Below are 23121 nucleotides of genomic sequence, written 5' to 3'. Positions count from 1 at the left end.
TCCTTTTACTGCAAAATTAATTCCCAATGAAAAGAAATGGATTTTGGGTACCTACATATGTACCATCACAGTTAAGCTTTTATACACTTGTTGTAGTGGTAAAAGAGCCCATTATTGACAGGTTAGAATAATATTTTCCTTTTCACCATATGAAGGAAAATAAACAATATTGCTTCAAGATTCACCAACCAACACCTGCCCCCTCCCCCAGACCACAGCGATGCGTACTCGTTCCTGATCCCCCTGGTGCGAGCCCTGCTGGACAAGTGTTACGAGGAGCTGGGCATGCAGCAGTACCTCCCCAACCTGCCAGCAAGGGAGAACAGTCCCAGCTTCTTCGAGGACTTCCAGCAATACTCTCAGTCTAAGGAGTGGAGGAGCTTTATAGGAAAACAGGTACTATGTTTTACCTTTTAATTAGCAGTCTGAAGTAGCCGTTTGGCACCCAATTCCCTATTGGTTACAGAGTTAGGCAGCAGATAGAAGGTTACGATTGTTGTAGTATTGGCTATTCCATTAGATTTCCCCTAGCTAGTTAGCCCTATAAGAAATAGCCTGATCCCATAGCCTCACCCATCTCCACCAAAACATAGAAATGCAAAATAAAAACAAAAATATGCATCTTTTTGACAGACATGCCGCCACTTTCTCTGATTGGCTGAATTGCCTATTGACTTGCTAGTATTCAAGTTGGTTGAACTGCTAGTTATGATGGACAGTCAGAAAATTTTTTCAACAGTTTGGGGTGGGGATGTGTGTCAGAATCAACACACTGTTTTTGTAACTCACTGTATTTCCATCCTTTACATACCAAAATTTCAAAGTTGGTACCATCATTTTAATAGGCCATTCTAGCAAGAAATGTACCATTCACATAGAAGATCATATCTATAATCAGAGGTTTAGAGTTCGTACCATCATTTTGATAGGCCATTCTACCCAGAAACTTACCACTCTACATAGATAGGGTTAGGGTTATCTATTACTAGAGGTTTAGATATAGAGGTTGTACAACATGTTGTAAAACAGCATGATGTAGCTTGTTTTGCCAGTGAAAGATATCCAGTTGAGTCACTGACTGCGTTATCTGTGCATTGTTCTGTAGGTGTTACCCCGAATGCAGCAGTATGAGGTGGACCACTACGGTGCCTTCGGTGCGAAGATGTTCCACTTCTGGAAGGCGTGTCACGACGGGATGATGATGAACATCCACAACAGGGACAGGGAGAAGGGAGAGAGCAAGCTCAGGTTCGAGGTGGGTAGACAGTCATGTCAGGAAGAAAGCTAATTAAAATAGACTAATAACCATAGCTCAACCTTAGTACATCCAAAACGTAGAAATGCAAAATCAATTAAAACTTGGAAATACAAATATTTGACAGACATTCAGCAAGTCTCTCATAGGTCGAGAAGCTAATCGCATAGTGCTTGAAATTGAATTTTACTTAAAATTACTCAAATGGTGCACAGAAAAAAATTGAAGGTTCACACTATGAAATAAAGTAGAATGTCAGCAAAACCTCAGTTACAAACCTCAATCACTGCCTCTCTTCAGAGCTTAGATATGAAATTCTATAATATGATAGCTAACTTCAATATTTTGATCATTGTCAGGAATATGATGTATTCTAGACTAGTGTCCAAAAGTATGTATGTATGTAACTCTACACATTCAAGTATCTCTCATTGGTTGAAGCACTAATTGCCATGCTATCATTGGTTGCACTGCTAATTGTGATGAATAGTTAGCATTGTTTTGGTTCCTTACAGAGACAAATCGTGGATGTGTACAACAGGAAGGCAGCAGAAGAACATGCCAGGTACAGGGTTGTACTGAAGCGTCTCAGAAACCAACACTCCGCTGCTCTCGCCCAATGGAGAGCCAACAAGAGGTTCTTCACAGGGGAGCGTGGTCCTTGGACTGACAGGTATTTCTTTATTCAAGCTTTATCCTCAAAGCTGTTCTGCATATGATCAAGGATGAAGTCTTATGCAATCAGCAGCTCTCGATCTGTGCGAACAGTCTTGAATCTAAGTCAACCAATCAGCTGCTCTGCATTAAGTACAAACAACTTGTCCTCAACCAATCAGCTGTTCTGCATTTAATACATGTAGAACAATCAGCAGCAGCTTGTTCTGAACCAACCAATCAGCAGCTTTGTTCCTCAACCAATCAGCAGCTTTGGTCCTCAACCAATCAGCAGCTCTGGTCCTCAACCAATCAACAGCAGCTTGTCCTCAACCAATCAACAGCAGCTTGTCCTCAACCAATCAACAGCAGCTTGTCCTCAACAAATCAGCAGCAGCTTGTCTTCAACCAATCCACAACTTTGGTCCTCAACCAATCAGCAGCTCTGGTCCTTAACCAATCATCAGCTCTGGCCCTTCGCTAATCAGCTGCTCTGGCCCAATCATCAGGTCTTTCCCTTCAACTGCTCAGCTCATATGTTTAAACCCAAAAGCCATTTATCTTGCCAATGTCTCTTGCAACTCTTTTAAATTTAAAGAAAATTTACAAAACAAGTTGTATGCCTTGACAACAAAGTCAGTTCTGTTACTAAACAAAATCTTGATTACACACACACTAATTCTGAAACAGAAATAAAAATGCTAATCTCTCAAGTCGGTATATTTTGTTTTTTTGTCACAATTCGAAAAAAAATTGTCATCTGGGTTACATTGCATGTGCTTTTCCATAAAAACTCAACTTTTGCCCCAAAATGTGCTCGTCAGACCACCTCTGGACCCTGCAGCTGACACTTCTACCCTTGGAGGTTCTAAACTCGGCTGGTGAGTAAAGAAACAACGGAGAAAAGCAGAACAACAAGTTGGAGAAATATTTTGCTTTCCCTTGTACAGTATTTTCTTGAGGGAAGTGTTCATTTCCGTTGTATGTTCAAGAATGTATGAATGTTGAAGAAAAGTTATCAAATCATAATGGACGAAATGTTTGACGATGTCAAAATACCAATGATATATTAAACATGAAGTTGGGTATATAGTATTGATAGTTTTTTAATGTTGTGTCTATAACAGTTGATATATCATACAATGAATCTTAGAATTGTTTCAAGCAGTGATTACAGTATTCTAAGCCAACCATGTTTTGGGGTTGTTCTGTTAAACAGTCAAGCATAAATCTGTTGCAAACTTTAGTGGTTTGACTTTGGTCTTGCTATCGAGTTTGGTTTTGAATAAACCTCTGACACTTTAGTTAAGTACCAAGTTTTGTTGGCAACTTGAAATTTTGAAATATGTTAAAGCCACTAATTAAAAGGTAATATCAACAGATTATTGTTTTTCAGATTTTCTGAAAGAAAATACACTAATGAAAAGAAAAACAACAAAAAACAACAAATCTAACACTTAACATCACATCTGTATCTATAAAGCTGGTATAGCCGCCATTTGACGTAAAACACCAACTTGAAAGGTGTATTCATGTTGATTAACAGCTATCAATGTGAATTTAGGAAAAAGTTTGACACATCATTTAGTGGCTTACAGCTCATATAACTCATTATCTGTGGTTTTCTCATTTCTCCAAAACAATGTAATTTTTTGGAGTTGTCTAGTGAAAAACATGTTCTCACTGCTTTTAAAACTCAATGCCTTACTCTATTGTATTATGTTTGTATGGTTTTAGTAGAATATTTGTATGTTCCTTTACTCCACAGGAACCCAAACACCATGCATTGGAAGCTGTGTCCTCTGGAAAACTTCTCCCGAATGCGGCCCAAACTCATGCCGAACTACAACTTCAACAGTCATACTGAAGCCAGCATGCTCAGAGATAACCAGGGTAAGTCTCTCCAACTTTAGAGATCTTTATAGAGCTTCAGGCCCCATAGTCTTTTTGAGGCCTTAAGGGTAGTACTTGGGCATGGTATTTGGCATGTACCTCTCTTTCCTCCATGTACATGTACCATTATCTGGCTTTTAGTAAACCACCTTTTGTCATAACACACCAGTTTTGTACAGTAGGCATAAGCTGCGTAAAACCAAACTGTAAGGTTTGATCCACTCACATCCAGATGGACCCCTACTCATTTTGATAGTGTGGCAAGACACGGTGGTACGGTCGTCAAGCAAAAATCCGCGTCGCTATGGAAATTAGCTCCGCCCACCGCACCGCGGGGTACCCACCGGGACCCTGCATTCATAGCTTTATACCAGCACACGGTACAAAATGTATCTCAAAATAACGCATGAACCGATGGTCGGGTCAAGAAACAGAAACAAGTACCTACAGAGACGATATGTTGGCTTTTCAAATACATTTAAGAATAAAAGTGACAGCTATACACTGCGTTCAAAATAGTACATTATTTAGGAGAACGTAAGCCAGGCTACGTCCGGTGATTGAACTTTCAACTTTGTAGCCGCTGCTCAAAGGACTTTTTTCTGATTTACGTACTAAACATTAGTTGAAGTCCTAGTCAATGTTTATACCAATATTTTTTCAATTCTATGAAACTTGAGTCGATGTCTGTGAAATCTAAAATCTTTCTGCGAAATTTTGAAGAATTTTGGGTCACATTTCCTTCCATATCTCCCGTGAGCCACCATGGAACAGACAGCCTACGTCATTAAAATTGGGGCGCGTTTTTGCTCTTCCGATCATAGTGTTTTTGTCAAATTATCCTTTGTAGATCAAAAGATATGGGCCAAAATATGAATCGTACACTTTGTTCAGATAGTACACGTGGTGGAAAGGACATGTTTGGCCAGTATAATGAAGGCGTCGGCGAAGATCAGAAGATTTCGCTAGGCCCTGTCACAAGCCAGATGCAAATGAGCGAGAAATACTGCCATTGTATTTGTTCCGGCCCAAGCGAGATAATTGCCCGCGATTTTCAACTACCAAAGACCTCAATAGTATATTCTCATTCACTCCTCTCAAGAAATCAGTATATCATTTATTCTTCAATTTTTTTTGGTACTGCAAAGCAAACTGTGAGAATGATTCAATCGTCCAAAAACTTTCATTGAAGATATTTCATGAAAATGTTATGTCGGTACTAGAAATTGAAACATTGTTATGATTGTATCGACCGGGTGACCGGCGTTTGTAGAGATAGAAACGAGTACACTTTCTAATGATATATAACTGTACACCCAAATGGTACATTTTTGGATTGGAAGACACGTGGGTGAAATGTAAAAATGCATTGACTCGATTGAGACCCACAAGTATGTTTCATGAAGAAAACAGACGTGGCGTCGGTAATTGTAAACAAAAGAAATTTCCGCGTCAATCCAGTTCTGCTGTCAAAGAAAAACGCAGCCTTCATATTTCCCAGCATTTGATTTACTTATGTGTATTTCGTTATAATTTTCTCTTCATAAGAATGCACTGTTTTTTTTTTTCAACCATAGCCGTCAGAAAGTTTGTATGAAACGTTATGTCGGCGCAACATTCGGCACATCAATCTCAGACGCTGGCGTGAGCGTTGTTACCACGCGTATTGAATTACATACTTTGACCTTGTTCTATTACAAAAAATGACGAAAACGTAAGGTGTTTGTTACTAATTCGGAAAACGTAGGTTTGATTATTGATCATGAGTCGCTGTGTAGGACAGGGCCAGACACGCCGGTACTGTCATGATTTCCTGATCAAAGACGCCATATATAAAGGGGAGCGTTGCGTTATCGGGTCGCAGTGTTTTCACAAGGGGTTTATCTTATTATATGATAAATAAAAACATTCGACTTCGTCGATAATTTTTCGGAATTCTATCGGTTAATTTTGACTGTGTGTTTAAACAAAGGCGCAGATAATGTACGTAGGAAATGCCGTTTTTTGTTTGGCCCCGTCTCCAGCGGTCAAGCGCGGAATCAAGAACCCGGGAATGTCGGTGAGTTATAACGGAAACTGCGATTTCTTAGTGGCTTTAGTTTTTTTGTGGGGTAAGATGGACGAAAATTTAGCTCAGGAAGAATTGAAACGATGGTGTCTGTACGAAGCTTGAGCGTGGGAATGATTGAAATGAAAGCTGGGGTATTGTTAATGTGTTAACCAGAAAACAATAGGGGCGGAGACTAGGCGCGCATTTGAAAAGGACAAGTTCGCGGGGAAAATGCTGCACGGCTTGGTACAACCAAAACAAATCTGGATCCCGCCTGCAAAAGTGTGAACCAATCAGCTACTGTTGCCAATAGTGAAAGGAGTGATTGACATCGAGTCCTTATCAATATTCATGTTTTCCAAGTTAGGAAAAATCGAGGCCTTTTTGACCACCGTGAGATCTTTAACATACTAGCGGTGTGGCTCTCCTCAAACATGGGGCCTCTGGCTTTACGTCCCATCCAAGAATACTTCCCTAACCAAGTCACCTGAGTTGAGTGAGGAAATACAGTGCCTTTCCCAAGGACACAATATTTTGGGACTTGCTAGAAATGGATCTGTCCTTGGTGCTGAACCTATGGCTCTTGTTATCTGCTGCTTTCTATCCTCTTACTTCATGTAAGTGCTGTAAAGTGCACAGCATTGGGCCTGCTATAGGGATTCAATCCAGAATCTTTAGATTCCAAGTCAACAACCCTAACCACAAGTCCACAAGGCCACCTTTCCTAACACTGTATATAAAAAAATCCACCCTTTCTTCCACCCTTGCCTGCAGGCCTGTCTGTGTCCACCCCTGGGAAAGATCCTCTTCTGGCGGTGACTAAGGAGGCTCTGGTCCAGATCATGGAGGAGGACAAGCTGGGAGACGAGGACTGGAACGAACTCAGCACCAACATGTCAGTTGGGGTGTTCTGATTGGTCCTTAAGGATAACCTTATTAGAGTTGGGGTGTTCTGATTGGTCCTTAAGGATGAATTGATTGCAGTTGGGATGTTCTGATTAGTCCTTAAGGATAACTTGATAACAGTTAAAAGAAAACGGAATGTATCTTACACACTCATGTACTAAGAAGAGTTTAAGGATCTCATACCTCCGTGAAGTAGTATTTCTTTCCTTGTCTCAAGAAAAATCTGATAGCTTGAACCTTTTTTGTTTCCTTGTCTAGAACGCAGCCCAGTGAGGCCTCTCAGAAGGAGAAGCAGAAACTGCAGGCAGAGTGCAGCCTGGTGACCATCATGAATGTGCTGGAGGGGAGGCTAGAGATCACCAACTCTCATGTCTACTTCTACGACTGTAGCCCCAACAAGGAGGAAGGTAGGCAGACATCTTAAGTTCAGTTAGTACGATGTTCAAATCACATACAAAACTGGCATGTAGGAAAAACATAACTGCAAAACACAAACAAACAAACAGACTGACAAAAAACAATACCTCCCCGTGGGGTAGTAGGCTCTTTCATTGACCCCATGACCTGGAATGTCTGTCAGTTGTGACATATGGTTGATAAATTGTAGTCACTACCTCTGGCAACTCTGACCTTTACTTCCTGTCACTCTGAAAACATGGCTTTTTCTTTCTGTCACTCTCCGGTGAATGTGACTAGCGTGTTGAAATTTTAGATGTATTACATATTGCGGAAACATACACAAACAGACACACCTTAAACAACACCTCGGTAAACTTTTCACAGAGGTAATGAATTTAAAGGTTTCTTTGAATCTATTGTCAGTGTCAGTGTAATAGTGGCAAAAGATATGTATAGTTGATGATGAAACATTGTCAAATGTTTTAAATTTGTTGTCTTAAAACTACGTAAATAAAAGATACATGTAAGTTCCACTTACTCTTCAGAGATACATGTATCAAGTTGACTGTAATTATCCTGGATAGGAATCAAACTCCAAACCTTTGGTTTCCTCATGTTGTCATACAGGATTAGGACAGGACTTCAAGTGGTCGGTGTCTCAGCTACGAGAAGTGCATATGAGGAGATACAACCTGAGGAGATCGGCCATCGAACTGTTCTTAGTGGACCAAACTAACTACTTCTTAAACTTTTTTGACAACAAGGTTTGTACGTCTCTGTTTGTCTTTATGTCGAGACTCCTTGAGATGCATGTTTGTTTCAAATAACAAGTATACAAACTGCCTTAAAGTTAAAGTTTAGGCATAACATACTAATTCTGTACAGAATAGGTGCAAGCTGCGTAAGACCAGACTGTAAGTGTAAGGGTTGATCCACTCACTCGGGGATGGAACCCCACTCTTTTTGATTGGATTTTATGTTTAAAGTGTAGTTGGATCCTTAAAGTGTTTGAGTTGTGGATCTCCTAAAACATGGGACCTCTCGCTTAAGTCCCACCCAAAAAGGCATCCCTAGCAAAGCTCAGAAAAAGAGTCAAGTGAGGAAATAGAATCAATGTATTGTGCCTTTCCTAAAAGCACCCATAAAGGCAGTGAACATTAATTTTTGGGCGTAGATTCTGTTTTCTTATTGCCTATTTTAAGATGATTAATGCCACAAAATTTGAATCCCTATGTTTGCAGCTGCGGAACAAAGTGTACAGCCGTATCCTGAGCTTACGTCCTCCCAACCTGCGGTACTACGGGTCCAGGTCACCAGCAGACCTGCTGAGAGCCTCAGGACTCGTGCAGGTAAAATGGTTGATAGGTTTCTATCATCTGGGTTCCTCGTAGTCTGTGGAACACAAGCTTCTGCTGTTCGGGACTGTAAGGATCCCCTTCCACAGAGTCTGTGGTCATAAGCTTGGGAGAAACTGGTTTCAAAAAAGGAAACTCCAATGATAAGAATCACTATAGAAACTCGCACGAAAAAGAAAAAGGAACAGTTTTGAATCGAACCATGACATACATGTAGCAACACATTGCAACCTTTTCAGTACTAGTTGATAACCTGAGCCATACTACATACAGAGGGTCAGATTTCCTTAGGTAAGGCTACTGTTTAATGATTAGAAGACTGATTGTTTGAAGGGTTGCTTGGGGCATGATTTAATTTGTCTAGCCTGGTAACCAAATTGAATCATTTTATGGCATATTCTTGCCTCAAAAATTCTAAAGATTTTGTTGTATCTAGAGATTTTGGCAAAGCCTCAGGGGTGGAGCTTAATGATGGTCAAATTTGGTTAATTTCTTCCAGAAATGGGTTCAGCGGGAGATGTCCAACTTCGACTATCTCATGCAGCTGAACACCATCGCGGGCAGGACGTACAATGACCTCAGCCAGTATCCCGTATTCCCCTGGGTCCTGTGCGACTACACCTCCGAAACGCTCGACTTTGACGATCCCAAGGTGTTCCGCGACCTTTCCAAACCCATTGGGGTCATCAACCCTAAGAACGAGAGAGAAGTTCGAGAGAAATACGATACTTTTGAGGACCCTTCGGGTACCATCGCGAAGTTTCACTACGGTACGCACTACTCTAACGCTGCAGGGGTGATGCATTATCTGCTGCGAATGGAGCCCTTTGCAACACTACATATCCAGCTACAGAGTGATAGGTGAGTTTTAGTGCTTACCATAAATCATTTGCTTATGCAGTGGTTTTATTTTGTGGTAGGAGGGAAAAGGATGTTCTCGCAGCTGTGTTTTAAATTTGTGGTTGAAACAATTTCGAAGAACAGTTAATACGTTAATACATATTCAAAATCAGTGCTACTGTAAATCTTGAAAAGTTCATGATAACCTCTCCACCACAAATTCATGATGCAACACATATGTGTTTACAATGTATAAAGACACAGCGAAAGCTTCTTTTCCCCTTTTACAGTGAAATTTAGTCCCAGCAAAAATGATTTAATTTACAGTAACTTCCCCCCTCCCCAGGTTTGACTGTGCAGACCGACAGTTCCACTCCATCCCCTCCACCTGGCAGTCGTTAATGGACAGTCCCAACGATGTCAAGGAGGTCATCCCTGAGTTCTTCTACCTCCCAGAGTTCCTGGAGAACAGCAACGGTTCGAAGTTCAAACTTTTTTACATCCTCCTCCATCAGTCTGTTGTGCAATTTGTATGATGTGTAACACTGTTGGAGTCCAACCAAAATCTTTTAGTTACGTTACCGTTACTCTAGCTAAATCTACATGTACACTACTTTTATAGCTATATTTTACAACACATAAAAGATAAAGAGTGATAAGGTCCTACGCTGGGTCCACAAAAATAGATCAGCAAAAATATTGAGAGAAAAAGTTATAAATTAGCAAAAATATTGACAGAAAAAGTTGTACAGAACCAAAATCAACAACTCTCTCTTCTTTGTGGATTAGAACAAGGCTTACCAATAGACCGATTCTGTGACTGTCCATCACAATTAGCAGTTCAACCAATGATAGCATGGCAATTAGCGGTTTGACCAATAATAGAGTGCTGGCTATCTTTCTCTTTGAATTCGGATGTCTACATTCGGGCAGAGGTGAGTGGGGCTATGGAATTGGTCTATTAGCAGGATCCTTGACTGAGGAATAAGGTTAGAATAGTGCTTAAGGTATTTCTGTCGTGTTTTTCCGCTGCAGGGTTCAATCTTGGGAAGCTGCAGGGATGTAAGACTGCCGTGAACAATGTTCTGCTCCCGAAGTGGGCAGACTCACCTGAGGACTTCATCATCAAGCATAGGAAGGCACTGGTTAGTCTGCCATGTACATGTATATAAATATAAATAAAATAGTTGATTTATGTCAGTTTTCAAGTTGAAGTGCGCATGTGCGGTGTGATACATCATGGGTACCATGTCAAAGTTGATTGCAAAGTGTTTCTTTATGCATTGCCAGGGGCCTCTCTCTGTGCACTCCAAACCCTGAAGCTTCTAAGAAATTTAGTGACTGTCTCCACAATGAACGAGTACTAGATTGATATGCAAAGTATACAGTCACACATATAGGTCAAGTTATTATTGTCCTCCCAGTGTAATGTTTTTTTAAAACTCTATAAAACACACGGTGTCTTTCCCTAAATGTTTTTTCTTAGATATTAAACAAAAGTCTATTTCTACTTGCAGGAATCTGAGCATGTGTCAGCCCACCTCCATGAGTGGATTGATCTGATCTTTGGGTACAAACAGAAGGGACCAGCTGCAGCAGAGGCTCTGAATGTGTTCTACTACTGCACGTATGAAGGTAAGAAATAACAGTTTGGTACCGATACACACATAGTAGAGAAGCACTTTTCAAGAGGTTGATTTGGAAAGAGAGTCTTGGAAGAGCCAGATGACTTCGACAGCAGACAGGCAACTTAAGTCTTTTGTGATGTGCATGAAACCTTCTCAGTCTGTAAATAAAAATATATTATTAGACATAATATATAATTATTTTTTATGAACCTTTCTTGTATTTTCCAGGAGCTGTAGATTTAGATGCCATCACCAACCCTACAGAGAGAGCAGCAGTGGAGGGAATGATCAACAACTTTGGACAGACGCCTTGTCAGCTATTGAAGGTGGGCTTGCGCTGTTTTTAAAACTCTGAGTTCTATTAATCATATACTAATTGGTAAACACCAAATGGCATAGCACAAAAAGGTTTGTACTTCTAGTTGCCATGAACTGTGTTGAGACTTTGAAAGTGATCCGTAATTGTTTAAAATACAGTTACTCCATGTTTTTGGGGAGTGCATTATTGATTCTTTAATGTTCTTTATGCATATATATGCATGTTTCTGCTGAAAGACAAGACTTCTTAAAGATTTGAATTACAACTTACTTTCTTCCATCAAAGGAACCCCACCCCAGAAGGATGAAGTTTGAGGAGGCTGAGAAGTACAAGGCCTCCAAGTCTCAGCACCTGACTCTTAACGTCTTTGACTACCTCTCACAACTCAAGGCCTTCTTTGTGGAGGTGAGAGCTGGTGTTTGCTACTGAACAATGAGAATTGGTTGTCCTCCAGCTAGGCTGTCCTTGGTTCTGAACAATAACATGTTTTTTAAGACATACGTACTAATAGGCTTTTGAATTGTGTAAACTATAAGATATCAGGACAATAATTTCTATCTAAATTTTTTTTGTAACTTGACTATACTACTTTTTAGTATTGTTAGATGTCACTGTTGGAAGAACTGTAGCAAAAGTCTCTTTACAGGTAGTTTTATTTTTGCTTTTTTTGCGATGACCAGATTTTACACTGGGAATGTGCATTTCCAATTTATTACACTTAGAAAACCCCGCAAAATAAAACCACAGCAAAAGTAAATGAATGTATAGTATGCTTAGTGTACATGTATGACAATGTTTTTATTGATATGAAGGTCATATCATATGCATCAAGAAAGATCAATATGTAATGATGAGTCATTGATTGAATGTTTACTTTTGTTGTTGTTTACTTTCAAATTAGGTATCCAATGACAACGACCCACTGGTACACATCTCGGTCCCCAGGAGTCAGGCCAGGTCATTCATACACCACGGCATGCCGGACGCCATGGTAACTCACCTGTCCATTTTTTCTCTGGGTCACAACTTTAGAGAAAAAACAACCTCTTTTCATTGAATGTGCTTTTCATCTTCATACAATTGTCTTTGATATGAATATCTTATCTTTGCTGTAATTTCTTTACCTATAGTTGCAAATTTTCTATTCGCTGTAGCTTCCTGTCTTTCCTGATTTCTGATTCTGTTTTAAGGTTTTTAAGCTAGTTCAGGGTTTTAAATGCACATGAGCAGTGTGATGCATTGTGTGCAAAGTATCAAAGATGAAGGCCCTTGGCAAAACATAAAGAAATGGTATGGGGTCTTCAACTTTGATGTATTACCAACAGTGCATAACACTGCACATTATGTACTTCAAACCGTGAACTGGCTTATTGTGTGGAAATAAGTTCTGAAACTTGTTTTTGCCTTCTGATGGCGCCTTTAGGGGTTTGTGTATGAAGGCCTGTCAGAAGATATGGTAAGGACGTCCTCTGCAGAAACAGGCACAACTTTACAGCATGTTTTCAGTCCTGTTTCTTCATTCTACAGTGTTCACAGTCTACCTACTGACCTGTCCATGTGATTTAGAATTCATTGTGAACTCTCAGCATATAGTCTGGGTGCTGTCCTAGTTAGTGTATTGGTAGACTAACTATGATGGTGCCCAGGCTACACTCAACACAGGAAGTTTTCTGGCACATAACAATTTGTCACATTAACTTTCATAACATGTCTTAACAAGTTTAGGCTGTTTTCATGTGGCACAATCTACATGTACGTCATCAAAATGGTGACCAGCAAGTGGGAGATTAATTAATTAATTTCCTCGTCTGGCATCTGTCATTGAGGTTGGTTTGTAAACTAACCTAGCCTGTGGCTGAGTGTCTCAGGAAGCCAAACGATATAATTTTGCAATGTCTTCAGCCTGAGTGGTCTGATAGCTAGCTTATATAACTGCCACTGTTTCCTGCAATTTCACAACTCACATCTTATCTTCGCTATGTGTGTACATGCCTTGTTCTTTTTCCTTATTTGTATACCATGTATAGTATTCGTCTTGCCTGCTATTCATAATCATACCAATCATAATTGTATATTATATAATTTGTGTAGTATTTAGTATTATTTTGAATGTACTGTACGGTTGATATTTTCTCTTCTCTCTAAGGTGACCATCTCAGAACGAGGTGTGGTTGGGATCCATGGCTGGCTGCCTTACGACAAAAACATCTCAAACTACTTCACATTTGAGAAGGACCCTACAATCAGTCACAGGTGTGCAGAATTAGAAACACTAATGTCATTAGTAACAGTAATAGACCGATCCTTACTGCCTATCACAATGAACAATTCAACCAATCAGAGAATAGCAATTAGCTGTATAACCAATGAGAGAGTGACTGCATGTTCATCAAATATTTGCATTTTTCTTAATTTACATTTGAATTTGCATTTGTACATTTTGATACAGGTGTGTTGAGCTACATGTATGGAATCAGTCTATAGCATTTATTTATTATTAAGCTCATTGACTCTTAATCATTTTTTATGTCAAATTTTAGTATAGGATGCCGTTAAAGCTGATATGTTGTAAGTTCCTTTGTTTTTGCAGTCAGTGTTTCTGAATCATCATTGTGTTTTTTTCCTATATCACAGAAGTAGAAGATGTACTGCTGGACCTTTCTCACCTGGCCATCCTATAACCTCTGACCTCTTCGTGGTATCCCATGATGCCAAGCTGCTGTTCAGCGGAGGACACTGGGATAACAGTCTCCGAGTCATGACCTTGGCCAAGAGCAAGTTCACAGCTAGAGTCACCAGACATAATGGTGGGTAGATTTCTTCTTTGAACGGTTTTGACTTAAAACTTTGCAAGACTGTATTGATGTGACTTGCACTTTAAGTCCTTGTTGTTTGTGGCCTGTAATTATAAGACCATTTGTCCAGATTAGACATGTTTTTCCAACCTATAACTCTCTTTTAATGCAGGACTATTTGCATATGATATCATTGAAAAGTTATTAAAACTTTGCCTTTAAAAGTTGGACCAATTTCAGCACATTTCTGAATTGTTGCTTTAATTGCGAGAATGGATGCAGTTTCTACTTAACTATCATAATGATATACAAGGGTAAGTCAGATAGAAATGCCTTTAGTATCACATAGTCGCTTATTAGAAAATCTGAAGAACAAGTTGAGATATTTCAGTCTCAAGAAGATATGAACCTGCTATGATACTAAAGGAATTTCTTTTTGACTTACCCTCGTACACGTATGATTGAAAAGGACTTGTCTTCATTGTTCTTCTTGGAATATTTGTTTATGTAACTCAGACTCTGCATTTCTTCTTAGGAGAATGTTTTTCCGTATAACTATAAGTTTTCTTTGATATTATTTTGTCAGATATTGTGACGTGCCTGGCCCTGGACAACTGTGGGAACCACCTGATCTCTGGCTCCAGGGACACCACCTGTATGATATGGCAGATCATGCACCAGGTAAACCACAAGGGCTCGCTACAGTTTCTTCCTATGAGCCTTCATACATACATGAATGTAATAAGTGCAAACTGTAGATTAAACTTACAGATACAAGACAAAGGGTAGGAAGCATAAAAGATTGCAGTAATTCTGTTGTTGAAAATATGTAATGCTTCTCTAAAGTTACTGTAGTGTGTAACCTCCATTAACATTAATCCACCGGGTTACATAAATCTGCCACTTTGAAAAACAGTGTGTTTGAGAGTTCTCTAGAGCAGCACCCCCCAAGTATGCAAAGTTTACAGATACAGGAGCGTGTTATACTGGGGGATGTTGGGTTGGAGGTCTGTTTGGACCAGCTGGTTTGGACGTATCTTTTCAGGGTGACAGAATTATGTACCCTGGTGGGATTATGTTACTTGATGTTACACCTACTTACTAGTAAAGGTACCTTACATGGGCTAAATACATCTATGATCTTGATCTAAAGTGTGCATGATCTTCATTGCCCCAGAATAAGATAAACCAGCAGAGTCTGGCAGGGAAATCTGTCAAAGGTGGAGCCATGAAAGTGAGTCCGCGTCCATGTTGGTGTAGAGGATAGCGGGAGGTCAAGGTTACGGTGATGGCTTAGCATTGCCATGGCGACAAGGCTTAGTCTTGAGATTAGGCTTAGTCTTGTATTTGTGCAAGCTTGAAGAGCTAATCCCACATTTTCATGGGCTATAAGATGAACAGTACTAGTTTCAATGTTGGTAGTGTGCATACGCAGCATAGTCCAGTGGTTAGCGTCTCTGCCTCTGGACTAAGAGGTTGGGAGCTCCAATGCCATCTGTTGTCGCTCACCCATCATGCACCCTACATGTACATGCAAAGGGTCGCAGTCCTTAGCATTGGATGCTGAACTATATTCATCCGTTCATTGTACTTGAGCTAGGGGAATTTTCTCTGGTACAATGAACCTGTATACATAACATAGTGTCTGTCATCTCTGTCACAACCAGTGGAAGATTAGCTCTTCAGTGATCTAGACTAGTTCAAGATCACTTTCACAATGAAAACCTTTACTGAGTTTAGGGACTTCTGTAAGGTGTTCTTCATTAGATAAGGTATAGCATACCTCAAGGTTTGTTCCTTCGTGTTCAACCAAGGTACTACAGAGGGACTATAATCATGATAAAAGGATGGATTGAGTGATGACTGCAATTTTTTTTTACTCCCACAGAATGGTGTGTCCCAGGGTATATCCGGGAAGCCCCTACATGTGCTGTACGGACATGATGCTGAGGTGACTGCTGTGGGGATCACTATCGAGCTGGACATGGCTGTGTCAGCTTCCAAGGTACATAGACATGTTGTTCATGGCACACTCACTCAATGGGTTAAGAAGTTTCAGAATACTGTAAAATTCCTATTTACGTACGCACCCCTCCTAACGTACGCACCCCCGATATTGGGACAATTGCGGGCCTGATTCAGTGAGTTGAAACGTTCAGGGGAAAAACCCTCCTAACGTACGCACCGCCTCTCCAGCATTTTGGTGGATAGTTAAGAGGTTGACATGATCATCCTTCCGATGATGTTTACTGACTTAAAGGGTTACTGAGAAAATGTTTCTGGATAGAAAATATCAAACAATTTAAATATATGTATTATTTATTATTTATTACTGACTGATTGTGTGGTAGCATTCCACACTTCATCTGCATGAAGATGTACCGTACTCTCATGCTGATATGCGATTTTTCCGAGGAAGAACCCCTCATAACGTACGCACCCCGACTTTGGTGTCGGCCTGGAGCACCTGCTTGCAACTTGAAAAGTTTAAAAAGTGCGTATGTAAATAGGGATTTTACGGTAGTGCATATAGAGCAAACCTTTTTCAATATAAGTTTATATCCATCTTGTAATGGTTAAGAAACTTCAGTCTTCAGCTGCAGAGTACATTGGCTTCAGATTCAGGATTGAAATCTGTCCCAAGTTTTCATCAACAGCTACATGCACTACATTTGTGTATGGGCTGTGTTTCTACTTTAACTGTTAATTCCATGTGCTATATACACTGTGTAGGCAAATCTCACCACATAGTGACAGGATTAGTGAATGGCAGAAGGTCACAGTGACAGGAAGTAGTATTCAGAGTTGGTAGAATTAAGTCATGTAATCAACTTTGGCTGACAGCTTCACCATGTAAAAGGAATCAGTGTATTCCATCTGTTGCAAGTGATCAAACTGAAGCTTAACAAGGCTCAGACTATCTTAGGCCTTAAAGATAGCAAAGAATAAGATGTTTCACTATGTTAACTTCTCCAGGACGGCACCTGTAACATGTACACAGTTCGGAAGGGCCACTACATGCGCACGCTGCGGCCCCCCTGCACCAACCCCTCCAGACTCACCCTGCCCAGACTGGCCCTGTCGGAGGAGGGGCACATCGTCCTGTACGCCAAGGAACAGCTGGGCAGGGTCACCAATGAGGTAAGGGCCATGTAGTTGAATAAACCAATTAGCAGTTGAACCAATGATAGCATGGCAAATAGCTAAATGGCCATCAGTACATGTACAGTTCTGGCTTGGCCTAGAGGGGGAGGAAAGCAAGGGACAGTCAGACACTACATGTAAAGAAGGTAATTTTTGCCATACGACCGCCGCAGACCGATCTGAGATTGGCCGGACGGTGCATGGTCGGCTATTTATACCTGCCAAACAGGACGGCACGGCGTGTACACTTTCTTTTGTGGGCCCAACATAGAAAATGCTGCACGGTTGCAAAATGTTACAATGTAGATTGATATTTAACAATGCAAACAATGTGCTAAAACAATATACAGTTTTCCTTTAAAAGTTTATGTTTTGCAATGAACATGGCTTGTTACAAACGTCTCGCTTGTGAGTCGCAATGCATGACTGTTATGATCTATTATACCGCACACATTCATATATTCGGCTATTCCGGCTATTCCGGATATTCCGGAAATTCCAGATATTCCGGATATTCCGGATATTCCGGATATTCCGGATAATCCAAATTTTCCGGATTTTCCGGATATTCCGGATATTCCGGATTTTCCGGATATTCCGGATATTCCGGATATTTCGGATATTCCGGATATTCCGGAAATTCCGGATATTCCGGATATTCCGGATATTCCGGATTTTCCGGATATTCCGGATTTTCCGGATATTCCGGATATTCCGGATATTCCGGATAATCCGGATAATCCGGATATTCCGGATATTCCGGATATTCCGGATATTCCGGATATTCCAAATCTTCCGGAAACCCCAAATCTTCCGGAAATTCCAAATCTTCCAAATCTTCCAAAAGGATTCTACTCCGCCATATATTCCGGATTTTCCGGATATTCCGGATATTCCGGATATTCCGGAAATTCCGGATATTCCGGATATTCCGGATATTCCGGATTTTCCGGATATTCCGGATTTTCCGGATATTCCGGATATTCCGGATAATCCGGATATTCCGGATATTCCGGATATTCCGGATATTCCGGATATTCCAAATCTTCCGGAAACCCCAAATCTTCCGGAAATTCCAAATCTTCCAAATCTTCCAAAAGGATTCTACTCCGCCATATATTCCGGATTTTCCGGATATTCCGGATATTCCGGATATTCCGGATTTTACGGATATTCCGGATATTCCGGATATTCCGGATATTCCGGATATTCCGGATATTCCGGATATTCCGGATATTCCGGATATTCCGGATATTCCGGAAATTCCGGATATTCCGGGTATTCCGGATTTTCCGGATATTCCGGATTTTCCGGATATTCCGGATATTCCGGATAATCCGGATATTCCGGATATTCCGGATATTCCGGATATTCCGGATAATCCGGATATTCCGGATATTCCGGATATTCCGGATATTCCGGATATTCCGGATATTCCAAATCTTCCGGAAACCCCAAATCTTCCGGAAATTCCAAATCTTCCAAAAGGATTCTACTCCGCCATTTTTCACCCAACCAACCGGAAATTTGGCATGAAGGTGGCAGGAGTTTTTTTTCCTTTTTTTGAAACAGGCCTTAAAATCAGGTGTTATTTCACAGCCTGATTGTAGAGAGGTTTCTTGAGGCATTTTTAGGCAAAAATTACATTTTGAAATTCGGTACAAGGACTACGTTTCAACAATAAACTTCCTGTATTTTTACTACAGTCCATAAGTCAGAATAGATGTATTTGACAGAAATCTTGGCATTGGCAGTTTCCATAGCCTTATTTTCTTGTACTCCAAAATGATACACTTGAAAGTAGTTGTATTGTGATGTATTTGTTCCTGTACTTCCCAGTGCACCCACTCCATGCACCTGTACTCCATCAACGGGAAGCTGCTGTCCTCTGAGAGCCTGCCGGACCCCCTGGTGGACATGGCCACCTCCATGGAGTATGTGGTGACTGGAAATGAGAAAGGGGTGCTCACTGTCAGGGAGTTGTCCAGGTAATGTCACTGCTCCAGGTACTGAGTTAAAGAAACCACTGTAACTGTGCCATTATTGCCTCCATGAAACAGGAGTTAAAATTGTTTTCAGTGTGTCTGTTCCCGTTTTTGTTTCTGCATTATGTATTTTCCATGTGCACCCACTCCATGTCATGTTCACAGCAGAATGACAGGAAGTATAGGTCATAGTTGACAGAGTGACAGGAAGTTAAGTTCAGAGTTGCTCAAAGTAGTAATTTATCAAACTTGTGTAACAGCTGACAGACATTCCAGGTCATGGGGTCAACAAAAAAGTCATGGGGAGGTATTATATTATTGTTTTTGGACTCTCCGTTTGTGTTTTCTCAGATATATATTTTCCTTCCTGATGCTTCAAGGACCTATAGGTTCAGAAGAGGATTGAGTTAGAGAGTGATATTTTCCATACACTAGTTACGTTCACCAAAGAGTGACAGAAGGTGATCAACGGAATGCAAATTAATTTGCTCCTTTCCCTCCTCATTTCCAGTCTGAAGAAGTTGACAAGGAAGTTAAGTTCAGAGCTGTCAGAGTGACAGGAAGTAAATCTCACAGTTGCCAGAAGTACTGTTACAGTAGTTTATCAACCTTGTGTGACAACGGCTAGTTTCTTGTAGCATGACAAAATTATTCATGTTGCTTTTTTCCCTCCCCATGTCCAGTCTGAAGAAGCTGACCAGCATGCCCCTCCACAAGCAGATCTCCTGCATCTTCATAACCCCCGGCAACAGCCACATAATGGCGGGGCTGGAGGACGGGAAGCTCATCATCATCGGCGTGGCGCGTCCGGCCGAGGTCCGGCAGACGGCAGGGATCCTGAAGAGCATGATCCAAAACCCATCCAGTATCAAGATGTTATAGCAGTGAAGTCAGAACCCGTATGGCAAAGCTTAACCCTTTCACTCCCACAAACGCTGCCATTTATAAAGACCAGATGTGACTTTTGGAGGGTTAAAACAAGTAACATGCAGAAAAGGATCCTGAAAAGCATGATCCAAACTCCATCCAGTATCAAGATGTTATAGCAGTAAAGTCAGAGCTAGTTTGGGTAAGGTTAACCCTTTCACTCCCACAGGGCATTTATAAAGACCAGTGGTGGCTTTTGGAGGGTTAATACATTTAGTAACAGAAAAGGATACTGAAAAGTATGTTACAAACTCCAGACTTTGCAAAGGAACTTTGTTCCTTAATGAAGATGGGATGAGCCTTTCATAGTGAAAACCCAAATTTGGTGCCACGACATGGAATATTTAGTCTTAGTTTAACCCTTCTGATTTGAGGGGAAAGTTCTGAAATAGGAACTTAAAACAATGTGTATAATAATAATGACAAGAATCAATGTGTGATACCTTGAATAGCGACAATCAAGTGTACAAAGTTTTATCTAAAATGTAAGGTGAAAGCATAGATAGTGAAAAAAGTTGAGCAAATATTTGATAGAATTGAATGGATATACATGTACAGTAGCTAGGCACTCAAAAGGTATATAAGAGCCTTACACAAAGCAAAGTTGAATAAACGGGCATATTTGCTTTATTAATTAATGATAACTCAATTGCTGCTCTACTAAAAGGCTGTACGTACTGTAAAAACAATAATTGTTACTCTGAGAATGAGCTTACCACAAAACAATTCTTAACCATACAGTAAGCATGATTTTCTTTGGCCTCGAAAAACACAAATAAGAAAGTTACATAGTATACATAAATGTGCAATTGACATAAGATAGTGCCTATATGTTCATCAATGGCAGTATTGTGGGGTAAGCCATACAATCATAATGATGTAACCTAAGATTTTCTGGGCTAAAGTTCTCACATTTGCTTATAATGAAAGAATGATTTTAAGCAAAGCTAAGATAGGATGTACAGTGTACGGCATAAATTTTTTAGTTTGATGCATAAGTTATAGAGTTGATTTTTTTGGTGTATACCTTCTTGCCTTAAGTTTGTAATCACAGATAAGTATATTTAACAAAGTTAATTAAAAGTGATACTTTTGATGTTTAGAAGGTGCCAGTAAAATGTTAAAAACTTTACCATATTTCAACAATAGGATTTTGCTCATATATTATAGACAGAATCTTCAGAATTTCAAAACAAAATCAAAGTTTTTGAATCTTGTCATTCAGACCAGTTCCAAAACTGTAAGGGTAAAGAATTGCGAAGACTATCTGATTATGACTTTTGATAGTAGGCTAACCCAGCTCTGTGCTTGCCTTGAAAGACAGATAAGATTATTATACATTGCAATGATGAATAAAAAGATTGGCAACAAGCCATCTTTGTTAGCTTGATATTGAAGGGAACATTTATAGTATACACTACTTTTCATACAGTATAAAAGACCCTCTAGATTAATTTTGGACTACATATTGCACTTTGGACAAATGTCTGTAGCCCTCTACAGCATATACTCACAAAGTTGATATTTTGTGAAAAACTTCCATGCCGCTTATTATTAACGAATCATGATGACTCCCAGCATGCGTCGTCGAAAATCGAAAAATCTTCTTAGATTTCTCCAAAAAGTCTTTAGATTGTTGCAAAGACTCAATCTGAAGATTGTTCTGAGATTGTTCTGAGATTGAGTTGGATAAAACCTGAAGATACTTTTCAAGATTAAGTATTACAAATCAGCATGAGCGAGTTGACTTTGTGTTCTTCAGTTCTATCTTTTATGGGGAAGGAATGATGTGTCCATATAGGTTTGGTGAATGGAAAACTTACCTTCATTCTCTCCCATAGATGTTCATATGGATCAACACACTCAAAGTTTTCAACAATTCACAAACAGATCTGCCAAGAGCACATGTTTAAGTACAGAGCTGTCAGGGACTTGCCAGGATTCAAACACACACCCTTGCAATACAAGATTACTTGCCTCATTGCCCCTAAAATTTGGTATGTTTGTTGTATACTGACTTTGCTGCGTGTATGTTGTATATGTTGAGCTTTTCTAGTCCATTTGCAAAGCACACACACGTACAGTCAAAACTGCCCAATAAAATCTGGTCTATGTGGACAGGTGGTCACTGTAGCCAGGATCCTTAATGCTTGTGTCAATGGGAAAAATTATCTAAGTGACCACCGAAAGTGATGACATTGGCCAAGTGGTCCTTATGTAGAGGTGATCACTTGTACAGGTTTGACTGTATGTGAACACAAAATTGTATAGAGCTTCATATATGTGTTATTACTCTTTACTGGATCCAATAGTTAGGTTAGACAAACATATGAATAGCATAGAAACTCAAGTATGTCATGATGAAGTTGTCTTATTGTTTTATATGATTGATTGCCAATAATTGATAGAAGATTGCAACTATTCCACCATGTAATGGTGTTATGTCAATGACATACATGTACTTTATTATATTCAATTGATAGAATTATTTGTATGGAATTCGATTTATAATTAGTTAAGAGTTAAGTATTATAGACAATAAAGCACTACGCAATGTTGTAGGTTTGGAAAGTATATTTCATTCTATCCAGAACACTCTTGACAGAGATAAGTTATTTACATATTTCTTAAAATGCATCAAAATTAATGAGATCTTCTATAGCAGAAAACAATTTTACTGAGTTACGTATTATAGACAATAAAGCACTATGCAATGCTGGAGGTTTGGATCAGAAAGTATACTTTATTCTATCCAGAAAACTCTTGACAGAGATAACTTGTTTACATATTTATTAAAATGCATCAAAATTAATGAGATCTTCTATAGCAGAAAACCATTTTACTGAGTTAAGTATTATAGACAATAAAGCACTACGCAATGCTGGAGGTTTGGAAAGTATAGTTTATTTTATCCAGAAAACTCTTGACAGACATAAATTATTTACATATCTCTTAAAATGCATCAAAATTA

At 39.8% G+C, this 23121-nt stretch overlaps 1 protein-coding gene across 5 annotated transcripts in view; it reads left to right on the top strand.

The window, feature by feature from the left end:
- The window catches only part of LOC136420926 (neurobeachin-like protein 1), a 58442-nt gene extending 36951 nt beyond the window's left edge, over positions 1 to 21491 (top strand). For 3 of the 5 annotated variants that reach the window (XM_066408062.1, XM_066408061.1, XM_066408058.1), the window contains 25 exons: positions 212 to 396; positions 1106 to 1255; positions 1771 to 1928; positions 2734 to 2790; positions 3678 to 3802; positions 6627 to 6747; positions 7017 to 7165; positions 7785 to 7921; positions 8399 to 8506; positions 9012 to 9373; positions 9699 to 9829; positions 10388 to 10497; positions 10870 to 10987; positions 11209 to 11306; positions 11585 to 11704; positions 12201 to 12290; positions 12723 to 12755; positions 13446 to 13552; positions 13934 to 14106; positions 14681 to 14775; positions 15272 to 15328; positions 15983 to 16099; positions 17071 to 17235; positions 19078 to 19226; positions 19907 to 21491. In XM_066408062.1, the coding sequence (XP_066264159.1) occupies positions 212 to 396; positions 1106 to 1255; positions 1771 to 1928; positions 2734 to 2790; positions 3678 to 3802; positions 6627 to 6747; positions 7017 to 7165; positions 7785 to 7921; positions 8399 to 8506; positions 9012 to 9373; positions 9699 to 9829; positions 10388 to 10497; positions 10870 to 10987; positions 11209 to 11306; positions 11585 to 11704; positions 12201 to 12290; positions 12723 to 12755; positions 13446 to 13552; positions 13934 to 14106; positions 14681 to 14775; positions 15272 to 15328; positions 15983 to 16099; positions 17071 to 17235; positions 19078 to 19226; positions 19907 to 20105 (3314 nt within the window). In that variant the 3' untranslated portion in view covers positions 20106 to 21491. The remainder of the gene's footprint in view (positions 1 to 211; positions 397 to 1105; positions 1256 to 1770; positions 1929 to 2733; positions 2791 to 3677; positions 3803 to 6626; positions 6748 to 7016; positions 7166 to 7784; positions 7922 to 8398; positions 8507 to 9011; positions 9374 to 9698; positions 9830 to 10387; positions 10498 to 10869; positions 10988 to 11208; positions 11307 to 11584; positions 11705 to 12200; positions 12291 to 12722; positions 12756 to 13445; positions 13553 to 13933; positions 14107 to 14680; positions 14776 to 15271; positions 15329 to 15982; positions 16100 to 17070; positions 17236 to 19077; positions 19227 to 19906) is intronic. The other 2 variants (XM_066408060.1, XM_066408063.1) reach the window with 2 other exon arrangements.
- Positions 21492 to 23121: the final 1630 nt, after the last annotated feature.

The sequence above is a fragment of the Branchiostoma lanceolatum genome, chromosome 15 (assembly GCF_035083965.1).
Source record: "Branchiostoma lanceolatum isolate klBraLanc5 chromosome 15, klBraLanc5.hap2, whole genome shotgun sequence".
Lineage (NCBI taxonomy): Eukaryota > Metazoa > Chordata > Leptocardii > Amphioxiformes > Branchiostomatidae > Branchiostoma > Branchiostoma lanceolatum.
Note: the sequence above shows the minus strand (reverse complement) of the source record. Positions and strands in the feature narration are given on the sequence as shown.